Source organism: Fukomys damarensis, unplaced genomic scaffold, assembly GCF_012274545.1.
Source record: "Fukomys damarensis isolate Sample0158 unplaced genomic scaffold, DMR_v1.0_HiC HiC_scaffold_39, whole genome shotgun sequence".
Taxonomy (NCBI): Eukaryota; Metazoa; Chordata; class Mammalia; order Rodentia; family Bathyergidae; genus Fukomys; species Fukomys damarensis.
This window is the reverse complement of record NW_022900951.1, coordinates 11,860,300-11,884,850: the sequence shown is the minus strand read 5'-3', so window position 1 is coordinate 11,884,850 and position 24,551 is coordinate 11,860,300. Positions and strand designations below refer to the sequence as shown.

General features: G+C 40.5%; 1 protein-coding gene across 1 annotated transcript in view; it reads right to left on the bottom strand.

The window, feature by feature from the left end:
• Bmx (BMX non-receptor tyrosine kinase) overlaps window positions 1-21,032 on the bottom strand; it is a 54,910-nt gene extending 33,878 nt beyond the window's left edge. The window contains exons 1-6 of the mRNA XM_010645179.3: window positions 20,916-21,032; window positions 13,082-13,228; window positions 12,102-12,206; window positions 10,178-10,259; window positions 5,893-6,012; window positions 4,116-4,180 (exon numbers count right to left, since the gene is read on the bottom strand). Of these exons, the coding sequence (XP_010643481.1) occupies window positions 4,116-4,180; window positions 5,893-6,012; window positions 10,178-10,259; window positions 12,102-12,206; window positions 13,082-13,228; window positions 20,916-20,918 (522 nt within the window). The 5' untranslated portion in view covers window positions 20,919-21,032. The remainder of the gene's footprint in view (window positions 1-4,115; window positions 4,181-5,892; window positions 6,013-10,177; window positions 10,260-12,101; window positions 12,207-13,081; window positions 13,229-20,915) is intronic.
• Between the last annotated feature and the right edge of the window lie 3,519 nt (window positions 21,033-24,551).

The window sequence follows — 24,551 nt, the reverse complement described above, 5'->3', positions numbered from 1 at the left end:
GTGAAGCTAAAAGATTCAGTGTTCATAACACAGTTATTTGAATTAAAAATTGGAAACCACCAAAGTGCTCATCAAAAAGAATAATACATATCTTGTGATTGCAGTAGACTGAGTAATGGCCTCTCGAAGATGTTCATGTCTTAATCCCCCGGATTTGCAGACTGTGATTAAGGAATTTGAGATGAGAAGATTATTCTGGACTACAGAGGTGGGTCTGATACAATCTAAAGGACCCTTTTTAAAAGAGAGGCAGGGTTCTCAGGAATTAAAGAGAAAGTGTGACAAGGGAAGCAGAGATCCAAGAGCAGAGAAGGTACTACCACTACCCATCTGATTCTGAGGATGGGTGGAGGGAAAAGTCACCAATGACTACAGGTTGCTCTCAGAAGCCAGAAAAGGAAGGAAATAAGTTTTCTTTTCTTTCATTGAGTTCATTGGTACTTTTTAGGTATACAGCATAGCTACATTCATCATTGGAATCTTGTACCTTTACATGATATATCTTACTTCTTATTTTTCCCCCATACCCCTGTCCTCCCTTCTCCCCAGCCACCCTTCCCTATTTATAAAGACTTTGTTTCCATTTTTTCCTTTTCTCGTATTTTTTCTTTTCCCTCAGGAAGGAAATAAGTTTTCCTCTAAAGCCCCCAGAAGGAACACAGTTTTGTGGGCCCATTTTAGACTTATGACTTTCAGAACTATAAGAGAACAAATTTTCTTTGCTTTAATCCTTTACATTTTTGGAAATTTGTTAGAGCAGAAATAAGGAAATAACCCAGTAATATATTCATACAGTAGAAATCTATAAGCAATGAAAATAAATTAAAAATTGTGAATCATACATTGATTGAACAAGATAGGAAGATAACTAGTTATGTAAAGGCAAACCAGGCAACTGATTATTGTAGGTCAGGCTAGTGATTACTGTCGGTGGAGTGTAGTCACTGAAAAGGAACAGCAAAATGTCCCTGGGGTTCTATGACCTTTTCTCAATCGGGGCGTCTTTTTGACAGATGTGTTCAGTTTGTAAAAATTCTCCAAGCTGAACACTTAAGATTTGTGTGCTCCTCTAAGTACATGTTATACTTCATTAAAAATGAGAGAGAGAGAGAGAGAGAGAGCGAGAGAGAGAGATAACAAAGGGAGAGACAAAGTGGTAAAGAGAGAAATAGAGCTCTAAATTTAATTTTTCATATTGAAATTCACTTTTTTTTCCAGGGATACCATTTGTTTGGAGTTGAGGCCTTGACGTTCTGAGTATTTCAACAGTACCGAATACTGTTTTTTCTAAGCTATGAGGCATGTTCTCAACAAAGATAAATGCTTTGGAAAGTTCTTTAAATGGAAATCTGAACAGAACAGAAGAGCTCATTTTTATTTCCACCATTCAGAAAATAAATTTTCTATTGAGTGCTCTGGTAAAAACAAAACAAAGGAAAACATGCTTTTCACGATACCCTCTCTGATCCCTAGTTCATTCGGACAGCTTATAATGAAAACAAGCTGAGGCCAGACAGGCCACTGATTTGCCTGACTGATAATTTTCAACACAGTTTCCAAAGATTTCCCAGCCAGAGACAATATGGAATGGTTCTCAGCTCTTAAATTATCCTCTGCTCTTAGATAAAAAAAACTATAGAAATTAACATCTTTAAGGTATAGAATGAAGTAACATTTACCAAGTTGTACAACCATCACCTTGAGCAAGTCTTAGCACACTTTCATCATTCCAGTAGGGTCCCTTGTCCCCATTTGTAGTCAACCCCCACTTCCTCTTTGGACCCAGTCAACCACTATTTGCCTTCTGTCTCTGTAGATTTGTCTGTTTGGGACACTGCTGTTAGGATTATAAAGTTTTGTATGTGTGAGGCTGGACACTAAATTCAGGGCCTTCCACATCCTAGAGAAGTGCTCCACCACTGAGTGACAACCCCAGCCCAAAGACCATAATTGTTAAATTTTAGGACTGGAGCAAGCATCCAAACACAAACAATAATGTCATTGATAATAAAGTGAAACCTCAAAACTGTAAAAATTGATTCTTGGGGCTGACATAACAAATTACAACGTATTTGGTAGCTTAAAATAATAGGAAATATTCTTTCAGTATTTTGGAGAGCAAAAGTCTAAAGTCAAGATGTATATGGTTAGGGGAAAAGATTCCTTGCCTCTTCTGCTTTCTGGTGGTTCCAGGTGTTCTGTGGCTTGTGGTAGCAAATTTCTGCCCAGGTCTTCACAAGGCCTTCTTCTCTATGAATCTACCCGTGTCCTCTCATCTTCTAAGGACACCAAGTTTTGGATTTATGCTCAACTTTCATCCCGTATGATCTCATCTTAATGTTTAACTAATACGTCTGCTAAAATCTTGTTTCCAAATAAGAACCTATTCTGGGATTCTGGATGGGCATGAAATCTCTGGGCGGGGGCTATTTAACCTAGCATAATAATGGATTATTTTGGTCCTTTATGTTGGTTCACAAAAACTTGTGAGTTTTTTTGTTTTGTTTTGTTTAGTACTCAGGAACAAGCCCAGGTGGGTTCTCTATCACTGAGCTACAGCCTTGTTTTACATTTTTAAAAAAATTGAGATAGGGTCTTGCTAATTTCCCTAGGTAGAACTCAAACTTGTGATCCTCCTGTGTCGGCCTCCCAAGTATCTGGGATTATGGGTATGCCCCACCACATCCAGCTTATTATGTGTTTTTACATTAGAAACAAAGTAAGAGTGTGTGAATATGTGCAGCTATAAGCAAGTACCTCCCATATCATAGACCTGATGAAAGAGTACACACGTCCTCTTTTCGGGTGAGCTTCTAGAGAAGCACTGGGAGGCCATTTTATAACTCTCCTCGCACGTGAGGAGACTGGCACTTTCCTGGGAACCCTGAAAGTGGGAGGCTGTGGCTATGAAATGAAGCAAGAGATCAAAAAGAGAGCAGACTGCACTGTGAGAGCAAGCTTCACATAGTTTAACTCTCCAGAGCAATCAAAGTTTTGTTTGCTTTCCTGTAGACCAACTCCACCCTTGGCAAGGAGTTGGCTGCGAACTGTACTGAAAGGAACTCTGTACAAGATGGGAAAATTGATCCAGTGGAAGAGTTTAGGGCTGAAAATCCAAGAGTGGAGTACCAGGACTTCTCTCCTGTTGTAACATTATGTTTAGATCTGTCCCCAGGAAGAGAAGTACTCACCCAGATGGCACCACTAACTAACGCTTTGTATGAGCATTTCTTTTTCACTAGCTCCCTCTTCCTTGCCTCTAACCCTGAAGTCAGAAGTCTCAGCCTCTTCATGACCCCTCCTCTAAAGTAGGCTGTCAGCTGGCGCAGGCCCTAGCTAGGTAAAGGAGAGATGTTGTAAACTGGAATAATGTTTGGAGTCATGTGATTATTACATTGGATGGGACAAGTCAGAGCCTGTTCTTGTAACAACTAGTTATTTGGAAAAATCTTATCACCTGAGACTGCCTGGAAAACTATCGAATCTGCTTAAGAATTTATCTGGAGAGAGAGAAGAAACTCCACTGACTGCTTTTGAAGGTATCACGGAGGGAATTGTGTTGTTTTGTGCTGGTGCCCCATGGAGTCCCATTTCATCACAAGGATGCTTCCACGAGGCAGTCTTGGCCATGCCGCTGGCAGGGAAAGAATAACAGTAACGACTACTTGTCACATGGATGCTGCTTTAAGGACTTCAATCATGTGCACCTAGTTTTTGGTGACTCTAGTTAAGAAAAGACCTAGCAGTTAATAGAAAATTATAAAATGTTATAGTGGTTCTATGTTAGAATCCATTGTGCATTGTCATCTATCGTTATTAGTCATAGCTTGTGTTTTTCTTTCTTTGCTGAGCAGTATACACAAAATCTACATTTTCTTTTTTCCTTTTTTTTGGCTTTCTTTTTGAGACAGGGTCTTGCTATGTAGTTCAGGCTGGCCTTGAACTTCCTTTGTAGCCTGGGCTGGCCTGTGGTGATCCTCCTGTCTCAGCCTCCAAAGTGCTGGGATTATAGGCATGCGCCACTACTCCCAGTAAGTCCACATTTTCTAGTCTTAATTGTGGTTGCTCTGTAATATATCCTGACTATGAAAAACATTTTTAAAATGATGACTTACCACCCTGTCTGGGAAAGTGAGAGCTCTGTTTTTCTCTTCATTGCTTGCAATGTGTAGATCAGCATCTGAAAAGTAAAAGCAAGTACTATCAAAGGGAACCTTAAATAAAACTAACAAACAAAACATCCATCCAATGTTAAAAATCAAAAGATTGAGCTGGCTTGTGTAAACAACACTCCAGATTAACTCAATTTAGACACGACATCTGGAATGATTCTGTAGGTTTTCTGTATAATGCTCAACTCAAACACACTCCTTCGCCATGAATTATTGATATTCTCACAAGTCTGGGTTGAAAATTTAAGTTTTTCAAAACCCTATAAATTATACATTCATACATCGTTCCCACCTAGTACTTGGGTCAAAGCTCTCTAATCCTGTTGGGTAGTACCTATGACTATGGATCGGTATCCATGCCCGGTACCTCTTGAATTGGCTTATACAGGATACTTTAATAATTATTGAAAATGAATAAGCAGTTTCTGAATACATAAGCAAACTTTTCTCACACTTTGATCATGTTCTTATGAGTTATTGATTTTTATTCCCATTGTCACATGGAAATAACTGTCTAAGCTATGAGTATGAAGCTATCAGTGGGGCAACCCTATAGTTAATTGACCAAAATCACTCTTGACAGTGAAAGGGTGTGCTTTAGACAATCATGCCAGATCACCAGGCATGGAATGAGAAGGGTCCAAACAACCTGGGGTATACGGACAATCTACTTGTAGGCCATGTATCCTGTAAAGGGAGTGGACCAGGGCATTTTGGAAGCAGAAAGAAGCAGTAAAACGCAGCTCTTTCCTTTCTAGCACCTGTGCCCATGGGATGCCTGGTATCTCAGCAGAGGAAGCCACGAGAGAAAACTATAATTGGGCAAGTAGACAATATCACAGCAGCTCATTAGCTGCAACACCCCTGCACTGTGGAGTTATTGTCAGAGTCTAGCAGAGCACCTTTGGCACCCAGGACATGTTGTGAATGCCATGAAGATAGAGTGCAGGAAGTTAATCCCAAGGTAGTGCTCTCTCTGGCCTTATTCCTGCTCCTTCCAGAGGATCTAGGGCAAGGTCAGAGCTCTTGTTTGGACTGAAGTAACAATGCCAGATCCCAGGCGAAAGCACTGGGAAAAATGAAGACTACTGTAAAGAGACATTACTTCTTAGCTCTTCACAGTGGAGAGAAGAGCCACATACAGCTAACATATCTTTTAGAACTGGACCTCATTTTATACATATATATATTGCATACATTATATTTAATGATTGAAAGTGTTGCTTCAATTTTATCTTTTATTATACATCTGAAAAGAAACAATAATGTTGAGTTCTTTTGGTTTATTCTTTTGGTTGCTATTTATAAGAATAGAAAGCTGATTTTTTAATCAAGTAGGAAACCTAGGTGTTTGAACCACGGTAACATGTTCACCACTTTCTACCCCCATAGAGTTTATCTTTCACTAGGAAGAATTATTGGAGGAAATAAAAGCTCACTGCTTGATTAGTGATTTTAACTTTTAAAATATTTCTCCCACCTGAAAGGTAGGAACCAATGGTAGCAACTAAATGACTGAATGGTAGGAACTAATATTATTATGTTAATGAACATGATTCAGACAACCCCAGAAATGACTTCACGCGCTACATAGTATCTGCAAGTGATGCCAACCACCCAGCCTATTACGCCTCCTGGCAAGCTGTTCTGGAACCTGGCAGGTTTGGTCTAATGGGGCACCATCCACCCCGGCTCAGCCCAACAAGGGGTTACACATTACATGCTTCCCAGAGGGTACATCCTGGGGCGGCTTTACAACTCTGCTGGCAGCACAGGAACTTCCCATCCACGAAGAACCCACTGTGGTACTTGATCAGCAGGTGCGGGTTGCCCCTTATCTCTGAAGAGCAGGCAGGAAGGAAACAGGATTTAAGTAGACATTGGCCCAAGAGAAGAAACACATTTGGTGAGTGCTGTCATCACAAAACAATGAAAACCCCACCTTGCCAGCAACTAAGGGCAAGAGCCAATGGTTCCAAAAGGAGAAAGGTCTTTTACTTATGTTAACAAACCACAAAGTTAGAAGAGTTTAACCATGTGGATAGTGAGAACAACACATGAATGTACCACTTTCAAATTGTTAAAAAAGCAAGTAAAAATACATATACAGATTAGTTTGCTGTTAGGATTTTAGAAATACATCTGGAAAGGTAGGAATGGGTTACAGTGCATAATGCTCTGTTGTGGCAGAAGAAGGCTGGATAGTAGGAACCGATCCTAGCAAAAATAAAGAAGGTTGTCATAGAATAGAATACATTTTGTTCTACTTTTTATTTTGAAAAATTTTAAATGTGCAGAAAAGTTGCAAGAATAGTACAATGAACATCTATATAAACTTTACTTAGACTCACCAATTGCCAACTGTAAGTTAGCTTTTTCTCTTCCTATACATATTATAATTATTCAAAAAACTTTTATCACTGTTTTGATTAAGTGGATAGCAGATATCACGACCTAAATATATCACCTGTAAATACTTCACCATGTGACTCCTATTAAAAAGAGTATTCTCTTATATCACAATAATGCAATTATCAAAGTCAGAAAATTTAACATGGATATAATTAATATATATATCATATTCAAAAATTTTTGAGACAAGGTTTCACCATGTAGTTGAGACTGACCTGGAACTCACTATGTAGCCCAGACTGGTCTCAAACTCACAGCCATCCTCCGGCCTTGGCCTCCTGAGTGCTGGGATTACAGGCGTGTGCCACCACACCCAGCTTTCAACAGTGTCCTTTTTAATTACTTCTTTTTTCTGACCAAGGGTCCAGTCCAGAAATACCCGTGGAATTTAGTTGTGCAGTTTCCCTTGATCCAGGATAGTTTCTTATCCTTTTTTGTCTTTCATGATTTTGACATGCTTATACTAAGAGATGAAAGGTTTCTTGGACTAGGTGCATTTTTAATAAAACCATAGGATTAGGACAATGATTATGCCAAAGAAATGAAAGTCTAACTTTGAAGTGTATCTATAACACATTAGTCTTTTTTTTTAAACTAAATCACAGTAAACTGCAAGATGTTTGTGGAAAATAATTCAGGAATATTTCTAGTGGGGAGACTATGTGTGACTTTAACTCCTCGTCTTGATTTCACAATTTCAGGAGCATTCTGCTCCTCCTTCACAGCCCCAGCTCAAGAAAATGTATGGAGATAATCATAACTACTTTGCCGAGTCATTGGGAAGATATATGCTAAGGTATGTAAATGGCCCAAAATAGCTGTTCGATGAACAGTGGATTTTGGTAGTGTCATTCCCTTAGTTTAACTCAGTCGGGTTAGCTAAAAATGCTATCATAGAAACTATACTATTGAGAATTAAAGGGGAATTATAAGAATCCCAGAACACAAAAGGAATTAATATCATAAAACACTGATTTCTAATCTTGGTCTCAAATGGTCATTGGAATTCCTTTGGCACATTACTTGCCTTCCTGTTGTCATTTTTAGGTGGTGGGGCTTACATGTACATATTTTCCCTTGTGTATATCATCTCATTTAGTCTATTCAACATCCCTGGGGCTAGCCATTATTGCTATCATGGCTGTTGCAGAGTTAGGTACATTGGGATGGTATAATTTGTTCAAATTTATTAAGCCTAGTAATTAGCCTCTCTGATAGCCCCAAGCTTTTCTACTACATTCTGGTGCACAGATGCCCACTACTCTGCCATACCCACTTTGGTTTTAATTTTTAGAAGGAAGGTGGGGCCGGGAATTTAGCTCAGTGGTTCTGGTGCCTGCCTCTCAAGTGCAAGGGCTGGAGTTCGATTCCCAGTACCAAAAAAACCCCAACAAAACAAGAAAAAAACAAAAAACTAAAACAAACCAAAAACAACCAAAATAATTTAAAAAATAAAAGAAAAAAAATCTCCTCATCTGAGAAGGAAGGACACATTTATCTACACCCATTTAACTGAATTAAAAACAATGATAGCTGACACTCCTTAAGTCGCTACAGAATCAGTCTAAACTTTCCAAGTGTGGGTCACCATCTGGAAAAATCTATGCCTCCGATGTCTATCTCAGTTTATAATTCTTGGATCAGATAATAGACACAAAAAGAGGAAAAGTCATTGCATCATAATGCAATTAGGTAAGGAAAAATATTTGAGTAATAGAACCTCTTTGTTTTCCTGTGTCAGGTTTGTTGGTCAACTTGATACCCAGTCCCACTCCCGTTCTCTCTCACCATCTTCCAGCAGAGGCTGGAAGAGAACAGATACAGTCTTTCAGGCTCCTTTGATCACAGAGAGGGTTATGAGACACAGTTCTCGATGATGTGATGAGGACAAAGGATTTCAGGGGAACTTCTAGGAAAGCTCTCCGGGGTTCTCTAAGGATGACAAAGCAGAAAGCTAGGAGGAGCTTGCACCCTTACTGATTATCTGTCCGTGCCCTGCCTGCCTCTGGATTTGTTACTGTGGAAGAACAAAAGTGGGTTTGTTTTAGACACTGCTTGGTGACTTTATTTGCAGCCCAAAGCATTACTAATAGGTTGAAATCACTTGTGCATCTGGCAGCCCCAGTATGGAGGACTCTGCAGCTGCACGAGGGTCATTTTGCTTCTCTCTCTCTGTTTTCCTTTTGTATTCCATATGCCATTGCATGTGATGCACGGGGGCTACTCATGCTTGTACAGCACACATGGTCCCAAAAGAACCCACAAATAGAGGCCTAGAGTACAAGCAAGAACTGCACATAGGTGGCGTCTATGTAGCACCAGACTCCCAGGAAAATCCCCAAAGGTGGAAAATCCCTTACAGTTCCTTTGGAAGCCTCATGATCACCAACCACAATGACTCATGTTTTTGTATAGGATGATACTTTACTATATTTATGAGTCAATCTTTTGTGGCTCATGACCGTTATAGGAGAGAACAAATCATGCCCTCAATTTTACAGGTCAAGAAACTGAGACCCAGAGATGTTACTTATAGATGACGAGGGGCAGAACCAGGACTTGCCTTCTGGTTTGTCTGACTCTTCTGCTGAGGATGTCTTTCTTATTTCACTGACATGATGGTGGGTACAGGGAAGCTTCTCTCTCTCAATGGGCAACTTGATTATTCTACAGAATAGGTTGTTAAATACTTTGATGCATGGGAAAATTAAGTTCTTTGTGTGAAAAAGGATGTATTTGTATCAAAGTAGAGTAGGTGTGTGCAATTTGAGGTACACTCAGAAAGAGCTACAATCTAAAACCTAAATCAAATCAAATCTTCCCCATCTAGAAGCTTAATACCTGAAACTCCACAAACAGGGTCATTCATTTGAGTTAAATACTATCCTCCATCAGTCATCTTTAAAATGAAAATATCACAGAGGGAAACATCATAGTGTCAAATTACTAATGATTTTCTCCTTCTACTAAAGGCCCTGTTACCAGGGCAGCCTAAAAAAAAAATCAATGACTAAAAGCTCCATTAAAACCCCAGTTTTGTCTAATGGTTACAATACACTGGTTAAAAAGCTGGGTTTGAGATCCCTTTACTAGGTTTATGACACCTGACTGATTTTTTTTTGACATCACTTGTCTGGGAAATGAAGACTACTATCACCCCTTTCCACAGAATTGTTGGGATTATCTAACAAAATGCTTTCCAAGTATCTGACAAAGTGCTGGCAAATGGCCAGTGCTCAGCAACTACTAGATATAACTTTCTGTAAACATCAAAACCACAGTAGCTACTGGACTTGACACAGCCCCACAGGGGCCTGGACTTTGCTATGGTGACGTGGGTGGACAGCAGGTGGCCTGGGTTCCCCAGAGCTGCGGGGAAGACACAATAGCCAGCTCTGTGCTGAGCAGGAAAGGGAATTGGATCCACAGGCTTCCCATCTGTGACAATGGGAATGCAAACAGGATGAGTCTGACACATTTTCTGAGGTCGGTAGGAAAACCAGTAGATTCTCTTTCGCATTGAGTCTTTTTACTGCTGTGTAAGCCCCAAAACAATGTTATTGGTCATTTTGTCTTATGCCATTTTTTATTACCTTTTTGTAATGCTTTCAACCACTGACTTCGGCTGTCTTCATTTGATGCGTAGACATAGAGAAGTCCATCCTTATAGACAATCTGGAAAGGAAAGGACGGGGTGCATTTTGATGGAATCGCATCATAGTTCAGTCTGGTGCACCTGAAAATTCCTGTTACTCAGCAGAAACCCTGAGTGTGTTCCTATATGATATACACTAGCTTTGGAATTAGATGAAAAAATATACAATTATTCTATCCTCCACTTTTCAATTTGTTGATACTTCAAAGCTTTGGAAAAAATCACAATAATGACACAGCTGACAGCAGTGAACATTGAAGTCTCAGTTGGGACGGCCCAGGCCATGGAGAATTGCATGTGAGACGTTTCCTCTATCTTAGGAGTGTTCTGTTCCATCCACCTACCCAGTATACGATCCTCTTGACAGCCCACTAGAAAAATCTTCAACTGCTTGGTCCTTAAACATGTCCACAGGGATGAAATGCCCTATACTCTGCTGTGACATCTTCGCCAATGTTCACATATTCTAATCACTTTACAGTTCATGCTTATATTGAGTAAAACTATATCTCCATGTTCCTTCTGTCTGTTGCATCACGTGGCACCCCAGGAGTCTCCAGGATAAGTTGTTTTCTATTCCTAAGGTATTTGTTTAAATGTTTGAAGATTACAATGTATTTTCAAGATCCCCTCTCTGGTTTGTGCTACTCTTGGCAAATAAAACACACCATTTAAAAAATATCTAAGAGCTGCTGGGCTCTTTCCTAGATACTTTAATATTTTAATCTTATTTCAAGTCTATGAAAAAATGAGTATGCCTTTTTTTAAAACAAACGACGGAATGTACTCAGAAAAATGTTGAATATGTGTTTATGGTCATATAAATATAAGCAGAGGAGCTGGGAGCCAAAGCCTGGGTGCTGCTGAGCACCCCGTGTCCCCGTGATGTGGGTTTGCAGCCTCTTCCACGAGCACACTCCCCCTGGCTTCTCTCAATTGGCTGATATTCGTTGACATGGGAAGTCTGGTTGTTGATCAACTGGATATTTGTCTTTCATTCTTGGCCAAGGGTCCTTACTACTAGCATCGAGTAGTCAGTTGGGCCATCAGAAGGACAACTCATCTGCCTTAGGTCCAAAAGGTCTCATTGTATGTGATATAATAAAAATAGGGCGTGGCCTAGATCAAGCCACTGCTGACAGCTACTATAGGCATACTCTCCACAGCATGCCAGTGTTTAAAATAGTTCAGGGTAAAATTCAAATTCCTTGACATGATGGCAAAGCCCTTCATGACCTGGCCCTACCTACCTCTCTATGCTCATCTCTCTCACTCTCAGGGGACTTCTTTACCCAAAGATGCTGCTATTTCACCTACATGACACATGCCGTTTCTTTTGCCATGCTTCCTTCCTCATCTTTGCTGGGCTAAACTCTATTTATCTTTTCCAAACAAGCGTCATCTCCAACGAACACCTGTCTGAGAGACATGGCATGAGAAGCGAAGCTCCTGCTTCCTGGGGCACCACGAATGTACTCTGCTGATTTCCATCTTAATGCTCACCCTCACTGCATTATAATGGTGTGCTCATTAGTCTGTTTTGCCAACTTTGTAAGTGCCTTGGAACAAGATCAGTATTTTTTGCTGTAGTACAGCAGAGACACTGGGCAAGGTTTGATAAGAGAGGTTGTCAGACCCAAGGCAGGTTAGGCCACTCATCTTGCTTCCCTTCCTGAAGGCGAGACAGATTGGTGGACAGAATTTTAGCAAAATGCTCACCCCCTATTTGAAAGCATTCCAGGTGTCATAACTGCCTTCCTGGATAATTTTGAGATATCACTTTTCCTGGATAGTCTGAGTTCATAAAAGAAAATATTATAGGAAGAATCATCCACCCAATGTCATGTTGTTCCACCTTTTACCTGAAATGGGTACTGTCTCTCCACGGGTGTCTGCTCCTCAAGATTGACTTTCTCCACACATCTGATTTTCTTAATTTCAATAGATCCTTTTCTGCTGCCCCTTTTCTGAATTAAAAAGCAAAATATGAGATATCTTGAGGGATGTACCATGGTGCACAGGGAAAGGCATACAGTTAAGCCTGTGTTAGGGAAGGAGGGTGGGGGATGAGCTGGTTAGTGGAGGATCACTTCCTATTACTCCATAATAGTCAAAACTGAATGAGAACAGTATATTTCTCAACTGTGGTCACAACACACATATGGTCCTCCAAAAGCGAGTGTTTAAACAGTAGTTAATTTATCTTAGTAGAGAATTGGGAAATGTGTTTCAAATCACCTGTTATGTAGCTACCATACTCAGGAAAATAAAGAGTTGACTCCTTGAACATCTTCACTTTGTTTCAATTTTATGCGAGTATTTTAGTATTTCTACTATGATTGAAATTTACTCATTGTACCGAGATAGTCTTATTTCCAGGATTGCTTGAAGGAAACATTTCTGATCATTAGCTGTATTGTCACTCAGGGCTGGATAACCTTTGGTCTGGGGTCTGTCCTGTGCATCATAGGATATTTAGTAGCACCCTTGGCCTCTACTCATTGGCTGCTAGTAGCACTTGCTTCTCCCTATTAGTAGTTGTGACAACCTAAAATGTCTCTAGCTATTGTCCAATGTCCCCAGAGAAGCAAAATTTCCTTCAGTTGAGAACTATCACTCTAAAGTTACAATTTGCCTTAGGAAAGCTAATTAATATTTTGCAATCCTTTGAGTCCACAGTACTTTGGTTAAACCAAGATGAAGCAGTAGGTGGACGCAAGTTGATCTTCACTATATAAGCTAAGACACCTAATCTTCTATCATAACCAATCAAGTACTTTGTGGAGCCTGAGGGGAAAACATAAATTGCACGGTATAAATACAATGGAATAAATAGTCTCACCATTTTGTCATATTCGTAGTAGGAAAGGTTTGTTTTGGTCAAAACAAAAAGCCGCTCTTTGTAATTATTTGGTGACATTTTCTTCTTTTGTTGTGACCTTTTGAGAAGAAGTTCTTCTAGAATGGATTTTGTATCCATATTATCATCCTAAATGAAATGAAAATAATTGAAACAACTGCAGTATGTAGCTAGGCTCTCTCTTAGCCTTCTTATATTTTACTCAACTACTTTTCATCCAGTGGTAGTGTAAATGCTAAGTTTTAAAAGTAAGACTGACTTAGGATTATAGAATGAACTACACATGTACCTACATTTTCCTACTTCTTTTGCTCTGAGTTTTAGAGATATGTCAATTTTAAAAAAACAACTTATTCATCCAGTGACACATCTCCCACTCTGAATCATATGTTTGCTACCCTTGCACCACCCTCTGGATCACCTCATCCAAATGCTCTGTATTCCTTAAACATTCTGCACTCCAGACAGCTTACCATGGATGAAGTGATTGAGCAACTGAAATTTTCCTCCATTAATGTGGTCAGGGTTTGGTGAAATTCTCTAAATCACTGTGAGATGCTGATATTACTATAAATGATATCCACGGCCCCTGATCATGCCCAAATCTTCAACATAAAACATATAGGTATAATTTTAAATACTTCAGAGAATTTAAAATTAAAACGAATGCTCGAGACAGAATAAAGAGAAGAAATATGAAAATGCAGCAAAAATGTTCTCAAACGAGATCTAAAAGAACTAAAGAAAGTATATTTACAAAGTAACAGCACTCTTGCTTGTTACTCCCAAACCTGAAAAATAAATGCATTGATATTTTGGTTCTACTAAGACTGTTGCTTTAAGCCTTAGTCTGATACCAGGTCTAACAAAGTAAAATAACAACGTTAAGCAGCAGGCTACTGAGATAAACTTTCGTATATTCTTCTCTGCCTTGTGAAGCAGCAGCATCATTTTCAGTTAGGAAGGGCGATAGTTCAGATCTTTGGTGATCTAAAAGGAATCAGCTTTACTCACCTTGGCCTCCCGAGAGCCACAGTCTATGTGTGGGTCCTTAACTTTAGCTCTCACTCTCTGAGCAAAATGTTACTGCTCCAAGGAACCATCACTTGTATTCCCTTTGTCTGTTCCATGGTCAGACATTAAAAGAAGATATTTGCATCCTGTTTATCATTCTTGATCAGGAAGCGCCCACACAGACATTGCTCTGTCTAGATGGAGGCGGGTGCAAATCACTAGAGGACACTTTGCACTGGCCCGGGGCTATCATGAGCCCGCTATGATAGGGGAATGGAAAGAAGGGGAAACTAAGAAACTTGGCCTGGTATTGAATAAACCACCACCAGTTCTAATCAGTTTTCATCCTGATATAGACCATGCAACTCTGCAAGAGGGAGTCAAGAAAGCGAGTTTTTATTATTAGGTACCGGGATCAGGACCCCTATGTGTTACTCCCTATAATGTCCTCTGAAGGGCATCGCTTGGCTTATGGACAGGAGTAGTAGAAACCTTATTCATGAAACTTCTTCGGTACTTTTTGCTTTGGATATTATCTAATTTGTAAAAGGCTAATTCTTTTGGGAAAGTAGAAAAGTGAAGGGTTTCTTTTGAGTATAATGGGTGCTATTCACTGTGGTTACTCTGAGCTTTCTTTGCTTTAGGTTGGAAGACAGGGAAGAGATGGGGAAGCAGTGTGCCTACTTTCTACTTCTGCCTCACTGCAGACTCCACACCTAGGCCGGCTTGAGGAGTTTATTTTCTACATCCGGGATCTACAACTAAAAGAGAATGTGCTTGAAAATTTATGGAAACTACTAAGTTGTTCTTTTGTAAGTGATAGACCCCTTTGGTGGAGCTGAACACTAGACACTGTTACAGGGACTTTTGCAATTTGTGTTTCTATATTTTAAATAATGTACTAAAAACGAAGAACAGGAAAGGTGTAAAAACTTGACAAATTCCTTTTATGTCTAGAGCTGAAACATTCTTCAAGACAGAGTGCCTATTAAATAGATCTGGTTAGTTGAACAGGAAGCTTACTTTTCAGAAGTTTTTTTAAAAAAATTAACTTTATTGGTATATTTTAAGTATACAATATGATGACATTCATCATTGGAAATTTGTACCTTTACATGATGTATTTTGGTTCTTGTTTTTTCCCCATTCTCCTGCCCACCCTTCAACCCTCAACCTCTCTCTATTTACAAAGACTTTGTTTCCATTTTTTTCTTTTCTCATATTTTTTCCTTTCCCTTACCCCTCACTCTCCGTTATCCTTTGGGCCTTTCTTTCCTATTTCACATTATCTATTATGCCTTTTGATCCTTATTTGCACTTTTAGTTTCTCACACCAGAGAACATGTGTGATCTATTTATCTCACATAAGAGTATGGCCTCAATGTATGTCCATTTAGCTATAAATGTCTCTAATTTCTCATTCTTTATGGCTGAGTAGCACTCCATTTAATATTTTTAAAAAACCACCTCATTTTCTTTTCCCTTTTCTTTTCTTTTTTTTTTGGGGGGGACTGGGGATTTAACTCATGACTTTGCGCTTGTGAGGCAGATGGCAGAACCACTGAGCTAAATCCCCAGCCAAACAACATTTTCTTTATCCAGTCTCCAGTTGATAGGCATATGGGCTGTTTCCAAGTTTTAACTATTACAAACTGTGCTGCTATAAACATGGGTGAGCATATATCACCATGGTATTATGCTTTTAATTCTTTTGGGAAGATAACAAGCAGGGGACTAGCTGGGTCAAATGGGACCTCTAATCCTAGTTTTTTGAGGTATCTCCATACTGATTTCCACAGTGTTTACACCAGTCTGCACTCCCACCAGAAGTGGAGCAAGGCTCCTCTTTCCCCACAGACCCAGAAGCATTTGTATTGGTTGATTTCATGATAGCAGCCATTCTTTCTGGGGTGAGGTGGCATCACAGCCTTGTTTTCATGAAGTTTTTCATATACTCGATCAATTTATGATGTTGAGTACTTTTCAAAATGCAAATCCAATGTCCAAGGTAGTATGCAGTTTTCCTCAGTACTCCATAATGTTACACAAACTTTTTTGTTTATAGAATATCCACATGCATGACATTAAAGATCAGACTTTTAGAATTTTATATAAAAAGTAATAAGGTGAGCTGCAGAAACCACCGACATTCACAAATTGGTCTCAATATACTGAAAGAAAGAAGAATATTGAGTAGAAAGGAAGGTATCAACCCCTCAATTACATTCTCTGATAAATCTCCCAGGATTTACAAGCCTTGCTATTTCCAAAGAAATAAAATTTGTCAAAGTTCAACATATGTGTTCATTCCTAAATTCTGCCCCTTGTGAATTTTTCTTGCATTAAAAAAATCATATATGATACATGTTTACTCCACAGAACCAAGCAGTACAGATTGGCAAAAGAAAAAGACTAATATACCTTTAGATTCTTTTCTTATATGACATCTACACACCTACACTTTCCCAGTGATGGATCACATGCCATGTTTATGGCTCTGTAATCGGTTATGCTCATGTCCTGAACACCTGGAACCCCGCGTCTCTGAAATTCTGGCCAGGACCAGGACTGCCAGCCCTTCACAGCTTTCCGCTCCCGAAGGTGGACTCTAGGGCTTCCTTATCAAGCTGCAAGAACCCTGTTATGACAACTCGTGCTTTTGTCATCCCCAGATCAGGTTCTTCGACGACAGGCTTTGTGGCTCCTGCTCAGGCTTGAACCTGCCCTTCTCCCTCTGTTTCCTTCTGTCCTTTCCTTGTACTTCTGCTTTCTCCTTTAAACAGCCTAGATTCTAAATTGAAGGCATTTCTCCAGTCCTACTTGGTACAGGAGGTGATAAGTGGCGATGGCTATGAAATGTAATGTCTCCTATTTTTTTTAGGACAATAAATGAACAAGGCTCAAGTACTACAATTGACTCAAATGCCTGCCCAGTGACTACAAACTCTCTTCTGTCTACCTTTATTTAAGAGAAATTTGGTTGGGAAGAAAAGCCTTTCAAAATAAAATAAGTATTAAACAGGAATCTATTTGCATAGAGGAGCTGGTGGGATTTGGCTGGACTCCTATATTACCACCCACATAGAACAGAAATGTCAATTTGCTTACCAAATAGCCCAGGCTGCCTATTTCCATAAGTACATGAAACTGGAGAGAGATTAAAACATAAGGGAGGTGAAAACCACCTGACAGAAATCAATACAATATTTTCTTATGAGGAAGGCGGCAACCACCACGGAATCTATTATACACCTATAAGGTGCATATTGAATTAAAATGACTTGGTTATTTAGGACCTATAGGAAAATAAGAATAACACGCTTAATTTGGCAGTTCTGTTTGTCACATGTGACTTTGAGCCTACAGTGTGTCTATGGCCTTGGGTGACACCAAACAGGTTTGAGAGACACATTTCAGACCTAACTAGAGATACATAAGGTTGCCATGGGGTGGTGGGCTCAGGAGTTTGGAAGGAGATTACATGACTGTCATTTGTGAGCAGGGTCACGTTGCCAAGTACTTTTGCTTCTCAATTTTCAGCTTTCTAATCTGTAAAATGAGACATTGTTACAGCTCTTTCGCTTTTACCCGACCTGAATGGAAAACTTTATGTGAAAATACTTGGCTCCAAATCATGATCACAAAAGAAAAAGGGGATGAAAAAACTCAAATGCTGATGTGGAGTCCATTCAGTTTACCTCGAAAGCTTCCAGGAAGGAAAAGCTGTTTTGTCCCTAAAATAATGAAGGAAGCTTATTATGTGAGAGAGGGGTAGTTTGTGATAATCCCACACCACGAGGCAGGTGGTGACATGGTCACACTACATAGGAGATTGAGGAAGCTGCTATGGGTGAATGAATTGCCCACGTCACACTGCTAGTGCAGTGGAGTTGGGGTTCAAATCCTGCAGTGTAACTCCACAGCCCACACTCTTGAGCCTGGTGCCAGCGTCAGAATCCAGTAAGTGACCCTCCTAAGCCAGAGAAGACACAAACTTCAATACAGAAGGCCAGCCGTGGGATATCAAGACTGGCAGGAACCCTAGAAGACACTTTATAGATGCAACAATGAGCCCTGGCAGCCTAAGGGACTTCGAACCTTGAACCAGTGACCTGAGACACTGCCCAGAGAGACAGATTCTGGTGTCCTTCTGGGTTCAATGTCCACTCCATTGCTAAACAGACTAAAAGAGTTCTGCTCAGACAAAAGCACCATTTTCTTAATAAGGCAGGCTGTTTGATGAACAAGGCATAAATTTAGATCTTACCAGACCTGTTCAAGGAATCTGCTAATAGAACTGTTAGAAAGATGCCACCTGTATTTAATCTTTCAGAAGAAACCACCAAAGCAGTGTTAAGTAGCAAAATTTCGTGCTGAGGATATAGTTCTGTTACGTAGTAGGTGCAAGACCCTGGTTTCCATGCCTTTCACTACATCCACCCCGCCCCCAGAGCAGAATTCTAGCCCACATTTTAACAATGAGTAAGTACATGCAACCTGAAATACTGGAATAAATTTTAAGTGGAATCTAAGAGAGGAAAGGCAGAGGGAAATATATCTATATATATATATGTGTGTGTGTGTGTATATATAGATATATATATACACATATATATAGATATATATATACGTAAATGAGACACTCAACCAAAAATTATATTTCCTGACCAGCTTAAAACAGTGCCTTTAAAGCTTTAGCCCTTAGAACTCAGAGATGAGTGCAACATGTCCTTGCACCTTTACTTTTTTAGTTGTCCTCTTTTATTTTACATATCATTTAGCTAAAGAAGTTTTGTTGGTGTCAAGGTAGTAAAACCATGCTGGGAGGACAGTAGACGGGGTAGGTGAAAAGGAGGAGGAAGATCTTCCAAGTGTGGACTTGGTGTGTGAAAGGGAAAACTGGAGACCCCTTTGACAAACTTAATCTTCAAATATTTGCCCAAAGGTAGGCCCACTTATCCTCCTGCTTAATAACTGACAAAATACAATGCTAAGTTTAAACAGGAACAAAAAGCTTAACTCAGAATCAGGTGAAGTGGTTTAAAAAGCCTTAGGATTCTCGCCAAGGACAAACACCATCACCATTGAGCCTGGTAAAGCCCTATGGCATGGGAACACTCTGCAGAATAGAGAAGTTACAGTTGATTAGGCATGACTTGGACAAAAACCCTCTAACAGCGACACTCTCAAATCCTTAGTATTTTAGAACACCCCATCTTAATTGCTCCAAAATGAATTTATGAAACCCAGACATTTTGAAGAAGATCATTTCTTACAAAGAAGACAGAATTCCAGTGCTATTCCTGTTGGAGTGAAAAGTTGCTTTGAGTATGAGATTCATCTTTAGTGCCTTATAGAGCTTTTCTAAACTCTTTATTTGTTTCAACAACTTCTTTCCTTCTGCTACCTCCTCTTTGCCCACACTACTCTCTCTCTCTCTCTCTCTCTCTCTCTCTCTCTCTGGGTACCTTCCTTCCTTTGGAAAACAAAAAGTGATAAATCCACAAGCTACCGTAATGATTACCTTAGCAAGTGATACTGCTTAGGTGATGTGGGTTGGTGGGTGGAAGCAGCAAAAGTGGGTGGGTTAGAATCCCTGTCTGTCTCTAAGCAACCTGGCATGTTACCTAACCCTGCTAAACCTCAGCTTCCCCAACTGTAAAGGAGTAGAACAGTAACCACCTTTAAGGGTTATGAAAAGTCAAGAGAAAACGGCAGTGGAGCACTCAGAAGCCTTGTAGATGATTTGGAAACATTTCCTCCTCCTCATTCCCTAGGCACAATTTAAAATAGACCATAGAAAAGTTTAAAAACTGAAGACAGTGACATGATCTTCAGAGGTCCAATTTTACTTCTTATCCCTCTGCCTGCGGCTGTTGGGCAAAGGAGGTAACAAGAGTCAGTAGCACCTTCACTGGAGGTTTTCTTACAGACACTCCATCCTGGTTCATTGCCTTAAAGGCAGATGGAGCCCACCCCTCGTGGGCAGGGTATTTGTAATATCTTCTTGGATGACTAGGCGGGTGTCACTCAAAGCGTGATCCACGTACTAGCAGCGTTGACACTACCTCAGAGCCTCTCGGGTCCTACTCCAGACCTGGAGTACCTGAATCCTCTTTTACCGAGATCCTCAGGTGATTTGTGTGCACACATGAGAGCATGAGAAGCACTGGTCTACACCGCAATACATTTGAGCCATTTTAAATCTGATGAAGTAATCATGGTCCACAAGAACTTTTAAATTACCAAATGTGTGTCCAACTCTATGGTTTATCTCCTCCCTGTCTATCTCCATCTGAGAGGATTCGGGTCTGACTTAGAGAAACCTCAGGAAACGAAGAACAAATACATGTAGCTAAAATAACATGATAAAAATATAAAGAAAAGAAGATATAACTTAATATCCTTGGTCTTTTTGGAAGCAATTACAAAGACAATATGAAAAGCCATAGAAGCGAGGTGACCGAAGAACAGTATGGAGAAAATCAGCATAGAAAATCAAGCAAAGCTTGAGGGAGCTGGTGGAGACTTAAAAGGACTTAACAGCTCCCCAAATGAGATTTTGAGCAAGGGCTGAATTTGCAGTGAAATGATAGCAGCTTCATCCTCTGGTTCGCAAATCACACGGTCCCTTCCAAGTCCCAGGGGAAGCCCGAACAATTTCATATTCATAATTTTGTACTATTTTTCATATGAGGGGCTCCCGCAATTTTATAAACTTCTTCTGGCCCCACAACACTAAAACTGAACCTGTTTTCCTGTAGGTTATGACACTGCACAGCCACCTGTCTCTTAAACGCACCATTTTGCCTTGTCCCGCCGTCTGGGTCCACCGCAGTGAAAGCAGTTTGTCCTTGCAGGAACACACCTCAGCTCCCCTCTTTCCAGCAGTAGTGAATTGTCTCACATTTTCCCTGCTGCTGCGTCAGAAATGGCTGCATTACTCAGTGCCCCCAAAACGTTTATTGTCCTGCAGGGCCTTACACAATCCCACAGGAAACCACGCTCAACACTTAGCCAACACTTGTTGAGCTGATTGAATGCAACGAAAATGGAGACAAAAGCATATTTCACAAAGGTTCCAACTTTGATAACTACAGCTCCTGCTTTTCCCAGGCAGCTCTTGGGTATATGTGATAACCTTGCCTTTGTTTATAGAGCTCTGTCCTGGAAAGGACAAGAAAATATCTCGGCAAAACCCAACTTCTGACGTTGACTTCTCTCACAGGAGTCAGAACCAGGAAACCATTAGGTAATGCCAAAGTGCACAGAGAATAAACAATGAAAACTTCAACTCAACGCTTGGACAAAGTGAGGCCAGAGGAGAATACATAGAAAGAAGAACAGTTAATATGACCCCAAAGGAGCACACTCCACAGTTTAAATGATTAGGAAGCTGGACATGGAAAAGAGATTGGCTTTGTTAAATGGCAGTGCACTGTGATTACAACGAAAACGTGTGATTGTCACTTTATATTATCATGACAACATCACCATGTCTGGCTTTACTCGTTCCACCAGTTTCTCTGGCTGGTCATTTATAATAAATCTAACGACATATTTTAGGCTCTGCTGTGAACAGCCAAGAAAATCAGTCACCCTCTTGACCTACATGGACATACTGTACTAACTTATAAATTGCTGGATACTTATTTGTGAGCATCTACGACATGATGAAGTTGGGCTGGCAGAGAGGAATGCGGAGCTACTGACTTTCAAAGAGGCATCCTTAAATGGAATACTACTCAGCCATAAAGAATGAGAACTTAGAGTCATTCATAGGAAAATGGATACATACTGAGGATATACTCCTAAGTGAAATAAATATGTCACACATGTGTAAATAACTGAATAGTTTCTCTAGTGTGAAAAACTATAATGGTACATAAGATCCTAATGGTATAATTGACAATGTGAAAGAGGAAGAAAAGAGCTAAAGGTGTAGGAGAAGTGGGAAGAGTAGGGGAAAGGCAATAAGGGAAAAGGAAAAAATATGAGAAAATGAAAAAATGGAAATAAAGTTTTTGTAAATAGGGAAGGGAGGAGGGGGTGAAGGGAGGGCAGGGTTAAGGGGAGAAAATGAGAACCAAGACCTGCCATGTAGAGGTACAAGATCCCAATGATGAATGTAACTGTGCCCTATACCTAAAATGCACCAGTAAACTTAATGAGAAAACAAAAAACAAAGAAGTGTTCTTTTGAGTGGACACGGGATTAGCATCCTTTCTATCCATTTAGTCAGCCCCGTCTTATGGAGAACCTCCCAGGTGCTGAGTATTCTGTTAGGGGCTGAAGACCCAACAGCAAACGGGGCAGAGGCAGCCTAGTCTTTCAGGCGGCTTACAGCTAGTGGAGAGAGCCCCACCAGTAACAGTTTAGTTACAACAGGGTGTGAAAAATCACCTGCAGATATTTTAAACATTTCAGTTTGGAAATAGGAATGTGGGGAAGGGCAAGGAGTCCTTCAGGAGAATTCAAAAGTGTATAGATTATACCTGGATGGCAAATAAAAGTCACTGATGACTTCCAAATAGCTCTCCCTCCTCTGAGAATAAAGCATGTGGCGAACATGTTGGGAGTGAAGCCGGGCAACAGTAGCATAACAACCTGCAGCAGTAAATGAATTCCACTCTCCTAATTAACTTCCTTTCCCATATGGTAATTTGTATTTACTCCACTGCTTTTATGGCAATGGTAAAAGATCCATTTCTGAATAAAAATAAATTGAAGGGGGTGGAAGAGGAGGTGGTATAAATGTGGAAACACCTGGGTACAATCTTTTAGAATTTCCATCCCTTCTTGGGGTTTAAAATGCTCAAAGGCAGCTGGGTGGAGTGGTTTCCTCTAAGTCAAAATGTCACAGGTTTATTTATTTGTTCTATTCATTCACTTCCTCTGCTACTTCTCCCAAACCCTTTCTTTGGCTCTGTATTGTCCATGTCTTTAGTTAATTCCTAACTTTTGGCAGCCTGCTATTTCAACTACATGATTTAATACGTGCAAATTATAGTCCACATTGTCACCTTCACCCAGCGAGAGCCTCAGGAATTTTCTGTACAGCTTGTTCATGCAACCCTCAGATGGTTTTAGACAAAGGGACACAGCGTGGGATCATTTAACTTTATAACAAGAACAGGCTTGTTCACTTGTGTTTACATTTTTAAAATAAGAAAGATCCTGGTAGGACAAAGAGAAACAGAGAGAGGGGAGGGAGAGAGAGGGAGGGAGGGGAATGGAGTGGGAGAGGGAGAAGAGAGCACAGTATGCTGGCTGATTTCTGTTTTTTCTCACTGTATGAAATTCACGGATCTCATGGCTTTAAACACCATCTATACACTTAAGATTGTAAATTTCAGCCAAGCCCGCCCCTGGATTCCGGACTCACGTTGCCCTGTCTATTTGTCCATCTGTACTTGGAATATGCGGTGAGTAAGCTGGATTGAATGCGTCCAAAGATCCAAAGCCGACCTCCTGCTGAACCCCTCCAACTCGCTCTCCCTGTGCGAGCTGGTAGCGTCTCTATGCTCCCAGTTGTTCAGGGGAGTTTTACCCTTCTCTCACACCCAGCACTCAGCCCTTCATGATACAGGGTCAGCTTTGTCGTCTAAACGTGTCCCCGACGTGAGCAGTTTTCAATGCCTCTCTGTTACCTCTCGGCGTAGTTGCCGTCATCCCTTACCTGGAGTGTTGCACTGCCCTTCTGATCGCTCTCCCTTCTTCCATCCTCACCTCCTGCAGTCTCTTCTCCACTGGGGAGCCACGGGGATTCTTTTACCATAAGGCAAATCTTACCACTTCTCCTGTCTAAATTCTGCAATAGTCGCCCCTCTCCTGTTCCCCTAGTGTTGTCTTTAATATCATCTTGTGGTTATTTTACTTCATTTTGCCACTCTTAAAAGAGACCTACCTGCTACTCCTCCGATATTCTGTGAACCATCTGCCTCAGGGCCTTTGCATGGGCAGTATCTTCTAATTCACTGACTGTCACAGAAATCTGCCGGGCTTATTTACTCATCTCCAGGCTCGTTTTCAAATAACCTCTTACTAACAAGCCGCACCTGGACCACTCTGTTTACTACTCCAGCCTCACGCCCACCCAGCAGGGCCAGTCTGCCTTATTTTTCCCAACTTTATCTCTTTTGCATAGCACTTATCACCATATGACACAGCGCGAGTCACTTATCTAGTATCTTCATGTCCGTCTCTCCTTACTAGAGAGTAAACCCACAAGGGCTCTAACAGCTTTTCCCATGGGTATCTCTTCACTGGGAGTGTTGCGCCACCATTTCCTACACTTGTTCCTTTTGGTGCTAAAATAATCTGCTTGGAAGGCCGGGGATTTAGCTCAGCGGTTTGGTGGCCTGCCTTACAAGTGCAAGGACCGGAGTTCAATCCCCGGTACAAAAAAAAAAAAAAAAAAAAAAAAACAAAAATAATT